At 36.0% G+C, this 11,998-nt stretch overlaps 2 protein-coding genes across 2 annotated transcripts in view; both read right to left on the bottom strand.

Annotated features, from left to right (window-relative positions):
• Positions 1-4,369, bottom strand: part of LOC136712342 (transcription initiation factor TFIID subunit 4) — a 50,657-nt gene extending 46,288 nt beyond the window's left edge. The window contains exons 1-5 of the mRNA XM_066688870.1: positions 4,299-4,369; positions 2,873-3,744; positions 2,029-2,171; positions 1,587-1,697; positions 905-1,054 (exon numbers count right to left, since the gene is read on the bottom strand). Coding sequence (XP_066544967.1) covers positions 905-1,054; positions 1,587-1,697; positions 2,029-2,171; positions 2,873-3,683 — 1,215 coding nt within the window. The 5' untranslated portion in view covers positions 3,684-3,744; positions 4,299-4,369. The remainder of the gene's footprint in view (positions 1-904; positions 1,055-1,586; positions 1,698-2,028; positions 2,172-2,872; positions 3,745-4,298) is intronic.
• Positions 4,370-6,922: 2,553 nt separating this feature from the next.
• On the bottom strand, positions 6,923-11,498 carry LOC136765392 (proteasome subunit alpha type-7). Its single transcript, XM_066719581.1, has 7 exons — positions 11,178-11,498; positions 9,888-10,014; positions 9,340-9,464; positions 8,493-8,615; positions 7,779-7,898; positions 7,613-7,675; positions 6,923-7,302 (listed from the first exon to the last, which is right to left on the bottom strand). The coding sequence occupies exons 1-7, from the start codon at positions 11,277-11,279 to the stop codon at positions 7,207-7,209; spliced, it is 756 nt and encodes a 251-aa protein (XP_066575678.1). The 5' UTR covers positions 11,280-11,498; the 3' UTR covers positions 6,923-7,206.
• Positions 11,499-11,998: the final 500 nt, after the last annotated feature.

Raw genomic sequence — 11,998 nt, 5'->3', positions numbered from 1 at the left:
TACTAGTACTTGGCATAGAATGTAATTTATTTCAAGTAACATTTGATGGCATTCTTGTGAAAATGTGCAGTGTACAATATAGAATATAGTGTTAAAAAGCCCAACTGATAACTGGTTTTATAAATCATTGATAGTCAAATTGAATGTCTTCTTAGAGAACCAGATTTTCACATGAAGCACTTAAGTTAGTTGAGGCACTGGCACTTTAAATGAACCATTTTTGTCTTGTTTTGGATGAATGAATGCATTTTATTACATTGGTTTGAAGGGCATTTTTTTGTTGGTTTTATTTATTTATTAATTCACAGTGTGTACGTCTGTATTTTTTGATATTGATTACTGGGGATCTGCTCACCTGCATTAAGATTTCCAAAGACATGCAAAGTTTGAGCATAGTGAATTTTAGTTTCTTTCTAAGATTAATCTTTGAGAAATATTTAAGAAAGACATAAAAAACATAACAGCTGGAAAATGTTGATAAAAATCCCACATCTGCAGATAGAAAAGCCAACATACTGATTGTATTAAAGATTTGGCAGTAACCCCATGACATTCCATTTGAAGTGATGTTATAAAATCTACATATGAACAAATACAGGGCATATTGTTCATTGTACAGCTCCACATTTTACTGATTTTAAGCTTAATTATCTTAAATAAGTGGTTAAGAAAATATTTTTTTAAATGAAAGATTAAAGTGATGAAAAAAACATCTTTCATCCGTGATTTCAGCGAGTTGGTTGTGAATATGCAAATCAGCATTGGTTGAATATTTACTGGGGAAAATATTTAAATGTAAAGTGCTTCAAGCAGTTTCTTTATACTGCTGTATTTATAATAGACTCACCTCAAGGGTGTTTCTGACTTTTGATTTGACTAAAAAGGCTAAATGTTAAAGTCTTACTGCGGAGATGGTGGTCTGTGCAGCAGGTGTGGTCTTGGACACATCTATTTTCGCAGGTATAATCAGAGGCACGGGTCGGCTTGTAGGCGTTGTTGGTGCTGTGGGTCTAACTTCTTGAACACCTGTAGCAGAAACCGCACCGCCTGTTGGCTGAGACACAATGGGGTAGAAAAGTAAAACTAACATTCTCCATGTCTTTTTATGGAGAAGGAATCGTAATTTATATAATAATCCCTTTAAAAATAAAAACAAATAAAACACTCAAACCACTTTCAAAACACTAGATCTTTGAGAATGTTGGCACAGATTTTGTTTTTAAACTTCACTTTCCTTTAAAATGTATCTGAGTTTTATTAAAGATGACATTAAAATAGATTGTATGTACATTTTTTCTATAAAACAGGATTGCACTGAGCATTGGACAAATAAAAAAAAACATTGGGAGGTGTAAAACTAACAAAAGTAAAAAAATCTAAATAATTAAACAGTCAGCTATGTAGTATTGCATTTTGACCACCTAACTGTTTTGGTTTCATCACAAATTATATACAGTAATAATTGTGCATTCCCTTTTGCTGTTGTAGAACTGATTAATAAGGCTACTACACATTTTATTTCTCCACAAATCCAAGAGGTCTTGTACAGACCAAATATACTTAATAAACTGAAGATCAGCTCTTACTTTTATTACTGGAAGCCTCTGTAAAGATGTCACAGTGGAAGTGTTTGGTTGAGGCTGGGGTTTGACAGTGGGCACAGTCTCTGACTTTCTAACAATAGTTGTTACAGGGTTCTAATAGGAAGTTAAACAAACAAATGTTTTCAATCAGATAACTGTTTAATACAGTTTTCAATGGAAGCATATTCTAGAAAACAGAACACAATTGCCTTTATGTTGTATGATGCGACTAAAACAAAGATTATATTATGTAAACTGTAAACACACTCTACATATTTGTTTTTAATAATGGAAAACAAAACAGTCACATGAAAATAAAATAATTAAGGCAGAGCAGTCCATGTGCTATAGGAGCTGTCTTGTGAGGTATTTCGCTCACAAAGAATAGTTTTGCTAGGGACAATGTCCTGTGCAGTGCTTGAGAGGAGGCTGTAACTGAAGTTACCTGAGTTGCAGTGACTCTAACTGTATTGGTGCTGGTCGCAGTTGGCATTCGGGGAAGTGCCAGGCCCTGTGCCTGCGCCTGGGCTAATGCCTGTTGAGATACTAGCATAAGCTGTCCACTGTCACTCCTGATGAGTACCATTCCTGTAAAACAGTATGAATTATACAATTATCTGAAACATTCCAGCTCCCCAGTCAAAAAAATAATGGAATATACAAATAATTGTAGGATGAGTAGACCAAGATTTGAATACCATTATATCAAATAATGCCAATTCAGGTAATTTACTTATTTTGCTTATAACATTATCATCTCAGCTTCATATCACCCAGTTTCAGCTGGTGCATAGTTATTTAATGACTGTGAATACTCTATTCCAGACATCTCTAGATAGGGTACAGTTCTGGAGTGATGCTTTGATGAGAGAAGTCAAATTGTATATGACACTTAGAACTAAACAACTTTTCAACTAAGTTTCAATTGTTTACTCAGATAGCAACCAAAAAAAATGTGTTAAACACAGCTTTTGGCTTCACAATATTATTACCAGAGTGCTCTGACAAAGTGGTGTATTCATCCAGACATTGTATCTTAAATAAATTGCATTAGCTGAATGAGATGAATGGATGAATTACATTGTTTACAATGAGAAACACTGTATAATGAAAAAATGATTAAATATGAAAGAAAGACTAAGAAATGGTTGATATGTTGCCAACACTGAAACACACTTTGAAATGTGAACTGACATTGGAATCAAAAACTCAAGTGGAAAGAATTCAAAATGCATTGACAGGCAGACTAGTGCTACACAATAACCCGTGAAAGACCAGGCTGCTCTTACCTTGAGGAATCTGAAAATTTGCAGGCAATTGTACAGTTGTCTTCTGGGGAGTCAACTGTGCTCCATTTTGCTGAGGTGTAGTTACTCTTGGCACAGAAATCACTGCCCCCTTCCCTGGTGTCTGAGTTATGGTGGCTACTCTGGTCACTTTCGAGGCGGGGGCCACAGAAGTTGTTGCAACCAGTCCAGGCTGAGATGCAGGGGCCAAACTGATGCCCACACCGGCCTGTCCTGGCGTGTTAACCGTGAACACAGGCTGGCTGTTCATGCTGGTCACTGCAGTGCTCGACTGAAAAACTTTAGTCTTTATAATGGCAGAGGAATTTGTTGCAAGCTGACTTGCACCAAGTACGACCTTAGGTGCCATGGTGCTTGCAAACGCTTGCACAGTTGTAGCTGGATTTAAAACATTTGTCGTTATCTGGGTAGCTGGGATAACAGGCTGTTGAGTTGAAATGGAGTGCGACACGGAGGGCGGAGGTTTGGACATAATTGCAGGTTGTGCTTTGCAAGTGCTGGGTGGAAGTATCTGACTGTTGGTAGCCTGTTCTGGCACTGCAGGAGATCCAGCCCCTGTTTGGCCATTTGAAACCCGACTCACATCACTTGAATTGGTTTTTATTGATGCTACATTGTGCGTCTCTACTTGTCCAGCATTGATCCCTTTCGCATCCACGCTTACACTCGGCTGACTGCAAACCACATTTCCTGCAAGATCAGCTCCCTCACCGTTGACATCCTGAGTTGTCTTGCATGCTTCTGGTTGTATTTTGATTTCCATGAGATTAGCGGAGTTGTCCGAGGTTGGCATCGTCTTACTTTTGTTTCATTCGCTGAGGTGGCACAAGATCCACGTATAGGTGCTGCTGCTACTAAAAGGAGAATAGATGTATAAAACGTGGTCATCATCACAATCCACTTCCTCATAACAAAGCTTTCAATATCTAAGTAATACTAATCCTAAATAGCGACTAAAGGGTAAATAACATTAATATTTCAGAACAGTTTAGTGACCAACGTGATACGATTAATAAGAAAGTGGTCTCAAGTGCCTTGTCATGTAAATGTACACGTTTCCTGTACGTCCGCATTAACATCTGTACTTCACATGCAATAGGCAACATATTACTGTCAATGTTCTCACAGCAACCGTCGGGTTAGTAGTTTTAGTGCTGTACTGTATTTTACCCAGTAATACCGCATTCATTTTGCCATGCTTTCATTCACCTGCGAGCCACGCAAAACACACATGGTCCCGAGAATATCGACAACTTTTAATACACACTTTGTTTTCAACTCGACACAACTATGATCACTTTCTACCACGGTACCTTGTGTTTGGGTACAATAAACTGCGATTTTTTATATCATTACATGAGACGTGTTAATGGCAGCACACGCATATTTGTACTTGTTTAAACTTTACCTCCCAAAGTTGCCCATCCACCCAAACCCCCTCGCAGAGGACACGGCCATGTTTATATAGCCATGTGGAAGATGCGCAGGCTCGCCGTGGCAGGCTCTGACGCAGCGTGGGATTCCCACTGTCCAGCGCGCTGATTGGCTGCCTGCTCTGTCTCACGATGCGGAAGTGCGTCATTGCTGGGTGACAAAGACGCTTCAGAGTCTGAAGGAGAGTGCACCATGTGCTGGCTTTTCTTTTCATTTTTATTTGCAGGAAAACAGTAGAGCCCAAAAATCAATGCATAATTTATTTAGCTGCTACTAATTGCGGTGCTTTTTGTTTAAATTAACTTATTATTATTTCAGTTACTTTTCATGATTTTAGCTCTAGGCTCTATATAACTGTACGCATGCCAGTAATGTATTAATTTACTAATTCAAGTGTAATGCTTGGGTATATGAAATGTCGAGTTTAAGACCAAACAGGTTATGAATGATGTATTCAAAAGTTCACATTAAGCATACTGTATTCGGTTCTGTGCAGTTGGTCATTAAAATATATGTAGGCAAAATAACACAGGATGTTTAATTTGGGCTGTAAGATTTCTTACTGGGCATTTTTTACACAGATATGATGAAAGATGGAAATAGTTCAATCTTTCTCTGGAATGAAAACTGAGGGCTGTCTTGATTGAGGTCTCGAAACACTTAATTCTAGCTGCTAATGTCAAACTTGGTGCATTATAAAATGCAGCAAACTAATAATAAAGCAGTTATTTTATTCATAGAACAGTTATAATACATTGTTGCTATGGCCACAGCCCTGTGTAAGGGCATAAACCTTTTTTTCTGTTCTATTGGTTTACAAATCATTGGTCCGCAAACCTTAGTTAAAAACAAACTTAAAAAAAAAACATGTTTATTGTTGTATATGTTTGCTTTGGTTCTTGACTAAAAATCTTGATAGAAATAATGAATAAGGAAGAAACATTTAATTAAACGTCTACTAGTTTGGAAAAAAAAGGATAAAAGGGCTGCATGTGTTCAGATTCACACATTCAGTCTTCATAAATAACACTTGGAAGATGAAGTGTAAGTCCCTGCAACCTGCTCATTTAATGCAGTAACATTTTGTGTTAACTTCATTTAGATATTAAGCAATTTGTTATACTCTGAAATATCATATGTATTAAAAAATAAATAAAGACTTTAGTGGTGTGAATAGTTATACATTCAAAACTGGTTTTGAAAGTACTTTGTCTGCATGTGACAGTACCTTTGCATGATTTTTATTGGATATGTATTATTTTATAGAAGTATGCAGGTTAATATCAGTGATAGTTTGCAACCAAAGTAGTAGTAATAGTACTGTATACTTTAGGTTAGAAATAGTTTGCATCAGGAATAGTATGTACAAGTAGGTTAGTAGCTGTAGTATAATGGCAGGTGTTTAACTTCTCTTCAATGGCTCCCAGTGCACAACAGGATAGATTTCAAAGTCCTCCTATTTGCAAAGCACTAAAGGGACTGGCACCTCCCTATTTAAAAACTTCTTATCGAGTACACTCCAGCTTGGCCATTGCCATCACAGGAAGCCAGTTATCTGGTGATCCCAAAAATACACAAGGTGGCAGAACATTTAGTTATAACCCCTGAAACTGGAATGATCTTCCAGAAGAGATGTCCCCTTTCTCTTACAGCTGAATACTCATATTTTCAATCTCGTTTTTTCTAGTCATCATGCCGTCGGTATGCCATGGACATGCTATGCAAAATGTATTCTGTCATCTCCTACATCTCACTATCAGTAGCTGAGCACACTTTCTCTTTTTACCTTTCAGCAATAGCCCCCCATGCACCACCCCGGAGGGCTGATAACGGTGATATGAGGCTGTGACACTTTTGTCCTTTACAAGATTGTGGTGTTTACTGTGGTAAACATACAGTAACGAGTAGTGTTGGGTAGCAATGGTAAATGTGGTATAGTTTTTTCTTATATGGTTAAAACAGAAAAATAATAATTTGGTACTAAAGCTGTGTATATACTAATTTTATTTAAAATAATTATGATTAATATTAGAAGTATTTGTATTCATATTATAGTTTTTTAACAGGAAAATCAAATAATATGCAGTATTAGGACCGCAATTGGAAATCATGATGCAGGAGAACAATGCAGAGAATAAGCATTACTTACAGTGAGATGTAGTGTATTTGACTGTTCATTTTAAGGGCATCTGTTCGAATGGCTGCAAGTCCTTACTGCTGATACAGCAATAGAATGCGCTGCATGAGGAATGGAATTTTGAGGGTTCCACCATTGAAGTCAATGGGAGTTGTGGCGTATTCAATTGATTATAAATCAATAATTATTGATCATATCCATACAAAAAACACAAGCAATGTAACTGGTATCATGATGAACCACTGTATGAAGTTTGATATGTGTAGCACAAGAACTGTATGAGGGGTTAATGTTTAGGTGAACTGAATAATATTAAAGATCTTGCAAGAGAACAAGATCTCACATGCAGGCTAATTATGAATAAGGATAATCTTTAAGCATAGGATAAGCATAGCATATGCCTAAAATGTATCAGAATAATATTAATTGGAAAGCTATGAATCAATGAAACCAAGAACATATAAACCAACAGTCTTTATTAAAGCATAATGAATAAGTATGACATATAAACCAGTATTCTGTGTAGTGTTCAAAATGATTGAAATTGAATGTTGAAGTTAGATTTAGCAACACAAAATGAGCAACGGAGATGGTATTGAACTATTTGACCTTTGTTGTAGCTTATTAGGCAAAATGCAACACTGTTAAAGTTTGGTAAACTATCTACAAAATGTTCAGTCCAGAATGTAGTGCTTTTTCATCCTCAAAAATTAAAGCAGAGACATAAGTTTAAGTAAGAAGAGACTTAGGTGGTTTTCTTCTGCTTCTTCTTTTCCGCTTCCTCTTCCTTTTCTTTCTCTATTTCAGCAACCAAAGTTTCTATTTCTTTTGACTCCAGTATCTGAAGATTAAAAAAAAAATGAATGTATGATGTATTTTATGTCTGCAACTTGTAAGTTAGGAACAAGGGTACTTAAAATGTTAAGTATGTCTACAATGTCTTTCATTTATAAATATAATGTATCAAAAACTTTAAGCATCTTATAAGAGACTAAACTAAAACAATTAATGTACACGGTTCATACTAACAATATAGATCTATACAAACTTGAAACAGGCACAACATTTCTCACATCTAAGAATCCATTTTATTTCACAAGAATAGTGCTCAGATTAGTGTTCAGGCAAACATTATTCAAAGTCCTTCATACCTTCAAAGGCTGATTCCTGCGGATGACAGCCAGTTCAATGTTCTTCCCACCAGACTGCACAACCTGCAAACACACATTTCTTTCATTGTAAATTTGTAAAAGCATGTTTCTGCATTTTTATTAACAATTTGTACAAAAAAGAAAGCATAAAAAAAGGTTGGTTTACCTCTAGCAAAGCTTTGATGGCAAGCTTAACGGCGTCATTGTCGGTTGCAATTGCTTCCTCTGTATAGTTTTTTTCTAAAAACTCCCGCACTGTCTTTGCACTGCGACCGATTGCATTTGCCTATTCACAGAAAAGGAAGGCAGGCAGAAAACAGGTTAGAAACAATATATAAATCAATTGACTGTTATACATTAACACAAAACAGGTTTACACTTCAGTGTTTGATCACTATTACATTTCTGAAAAGTTGAAATTGGATTAAACTGATTGATAAGGCTAACTTTGGATAAAGATCACTTTCATTTGAAAAGGAAATAAGTAATTTGCATGTGACACATACATGCTTATTCCGCTTTAAAATGCACACTGGTAACAATCTTTCTAAGTTGTAATAAAAATTCAATAAATCATTGTTCTTTATTTAAAACTGCATGTGAAAGTGTCCGTGTTCAGAATTCCAGCCTATGTCTTTAATCCATATATAAGCTGGTGGGATACAGCCTTCCTTTAGAACATATACCCAATCTAGTTATCAGAAAATGTTGAAATAATGAGCTGAAGAGAACTGCACTGCATGTATTTTGATCCTGGTCTCAAGGTCCTGATTAGAACATAATTGAAGGGTTTATGAATATTTCAACAGACTTTTCAGACTCTTTAAGAAAAGTACTCTGCTGTGGAAAAAAAAGAAAAGCTATTTCAGAAGTGTCTTACCTTCCAAGCATGGTACGTTCCTGAAGGGTCAGTCTGATATAACCTTGGAGTCCCATCATAGTCAAAGCCCACAATCAAGGCAGAGATACCAAATGGTCTGCGTCCATTGCTCTGAGTATAGCGCTTGGAGGGGAAATTAAGAAAAGCATGCGTTTGTATGCCAGTATTCTAACTCTTTTACCGCATTTTAATAAAGTAATGGATTTTGTTATCCACAAAGCATTCACACTTTTATTAGGTTTTCACAGAGAATAACACACTTTAGAGGGCAAAACGTTGCATAGTAAGTTTAACTGTTTATACAATCCTCACATTCTGTCTCTCAATTTAATTATTTTAAAATGTAAAAATTGAAATGATCAAATCAATACATTTCATACTTCAGTGCATTGAGACCCCTGCCTCATATGGCATCAAAAAAATCGAAATGCCTTCTCAGTTGTAGTCTGGTGGCAACAATGCTTGACATGCAGTTGAGATGGAACCCTTGTTTGGGGTCAAGTCATTTAAAATGGCACTGTAATAAAGTGTCATTGTAGATGCCCATTTCCACATTATAATTCTGGTACTCTAGCATTGCTAAAAGTGAACACTGTAACTCAGCATTATTAGTCTTTCTGGAAAACTAGTATGCCAGTGCAAAAAAGGTCCACCTTCTGTCTGAAACAGTACAATGCCACTCTGTGCTCTTGGTGTAAAGCTATATTATAATTTTCAACATTTATTAGCAGCATTAAACTGTAAGTTGCCCTGGATAAGGGCATCTGACAATACATTGAAAAATAATAATAATAATTAATAATTAGTCTTAGACATCAGTAGCCAGCTGCAGTGTGCTGTGCTTTACCTGTTTTAGGGTTGCAATGTAGCGGGTGATGTACTCTACGGTAACGGGATCCTCTACAGTAAGCCTATGGCTCTGGCATTCTACCCTCGCTCTGTTAATCACGATTCGTGCATCTGCTGTCAAACCTGGAGAAAAAACAAATGCATTAGCAAAATTCTCTAGACACACATCCATCCACAGAGAACCACCAGAGTTGAGTGTTTACTTAGGGACTAGAACTCTGTAGATAACCTATTTTGTTAAACAGATGCATTAAGGCCAGTCTGTACCTTCTGGACTGACAAGTGTAATTTAGGTCTCATTAATAGACATAACTTTTAGCACTTTAGTTTGATCCATTTGTGCTATGAATAAAAAAAACAACAACAACATTGCACATCTACAGTATGAAATTGAGTGTGAATTCAATTAAGTGAAATGGAACAAAAGCCCTGCATGATCCGACTGACTTAGACTTATGGTAAATATATATCATTAAATTACCTATATTGACTTTTTAAAAGTACACTTGAAAATACATCAGTCTGTGTTCCTTATTTATGCAATACCTGCAAAGGCCATACAGACATGTTCATCAAGAGCACAGATTTTGCGGACTGTCCGTTCCTCTTGCAGTTTTGCAACAGATTTTTTCTCCACACCCAGGACAACAATGTCCTTGCCCCGAATTCCAACCTTAAAAAAAGAAAAAAAAAAAACAATGTTTAATGTTTTTCATATATATAACTATATAGTCTATTTGCACTGTTTACTTGTATAATATCTAGGAAAATAATAATAGCACAGAACAAATATTTGTTTTAGATATTAAACATATTAAATGTGTCTTTAATAGATATCTTGAATCGAATATGAAATATTGAATGAATAATGAGTGCATCAAGTTGTGAAGACAGGCCATAGAAGTAATATTGTCTAACTTGTCTAATATTTATAAAAGGTTTTCTAAATCTCTTAGTCAAAAGTGTATGTCTGTGGTATTAAAGGACAGCAGTCCCTAAATGTTGATGCCCTATGAAGAAAGTTAAAATAGTCAATTTACACGTCTTAAACTGTACTTTATACAGTGCACATGAGACTCCTACATCCTGTCCCATATCTCTACTGGTCTGTATATCTGTAGTCTCCATGCATTCAAGTCATCTCAAGTTCAGTCTCTTGAAATCTGACCACCAGTGTACTGAATTTGACTATACTTTAACACAAAACATATTGCAAGATCGGGACTGGGGCCACTTCTCCCCATCCCTCTGCCTTCAAATATTAGATCATTTAAACCAACATCCCTAGCAACTTTTCTCAACTTCACATTTCAATGAAAGAACTTGTACAAACACATCCATCAAGAAACCTGCAATGAATGACCGAATACAGGGCATTTTAAACAATTATTATTATATTAAGCTTAATTTTAGATATCTGGTTGATACACTGTTGATTTTGGTGGTTTATTTTTGACATTTTTGACGGAGCATACTACAGCTGACCATGCTGTGATTTGAGAAGATAAACAACACAATAAAACAGTAGTTATAAATGGGTAAAAGCGAGACATGACTGGGAGAAATCACAATAAACAGGCAGGAACTGCATTCAGAAATACTAAGCTTAACATGTCAATCTGTAGGTTAGGCCTCTGTATGAAAATACATGCAAGTCATGCATTAGAGTACTGTGCCCGACTCTTCTAATGTTGGACTAAGAAATGCATAGTTATTATAGTACACAGATGTGAATAATCTGAAAGGCTGGTCCACACGATACAGGTAATGCTTGTTGTATTCAGTAACAAAGAGCCGCACGCCTCGCACGGATGTCGGGTAGTGAAATCCACTCACGGCGGTCGAGCCCTTCTTCACGGCCTCCTGGGCATATTCCACTTGAAAGAGATGGCCATCGGGAGAAAAAACAGTTATAGCTCTATCGTATCGGGCAGCCATCTTACTAATACAAAGTAATACTTAATTTGAAACCATCAACATCTACACCACCTCAGACCAGAGCACTTTCACTGCTGCCTTTACTACCTCGACTCTGCAGCAAAGGACTGCCTCTGTGAACCTGGAATCTACCAAATCCGTAGCCGCCTAGGGAGGGTTTGAGATATTGTACAGTTATATTAACTTATTTTCAATCGCAGCATTTACTAGGCATTTTCAAGTACCGTATATTTCACTGTTTATAATATATATATATGTATATATGCATTACCAACATGTATCTTTCATTAATAACGTAAACATCATATAAAAATATTCGCTATGCACCTAATATTAGTATGTTCAATCTTGTCTATAGAAAATAAATGTGTTTATTTTACTGTGGGAAAGATAACTAATTACTATTTTCTAAGTGTAAACCGTGACATTTAATTATTATTATTATTATTATTATTATTATTATTATTATTATTATTACTGATAATATTAGTGTTAATTTGATTTAAACCCATTTAGAATTAAAAAAAATGTAAACGTATTGAAATTCGCATTAAGCTCACGTATATTCAACGTAGCTGTGGAGATAAAACAATGCTAATATATTTAATTGTAACTCCAATATAAATAGTGAAAAGCGCAAGATCTTGGAGTTGCCTTTTTTGAGCGGACAATATGATTTAAACACCTCCCCGCGCATGACCACTTCCTGCGGGGCGTGC

This window comes from Amia ocellicauda, chromosome 2 (genome assembly GCF_036373705.1).
Source record: "Amia ocellicauda isolate fAmiCal2 chromosome 2, fAmiCal2.hap1, whole genome shotgun sequence".
Taxonomy (NCBI): domain Eukaryota; kingdom Metazoa; phylum Chordata; class Actinopteri; order Amiiformes; family Amiidae; genus Amia; species Amia ocellicauda.
This window is presented reverse-complemented; position numbering and strand designations above follow the sequence as displayed.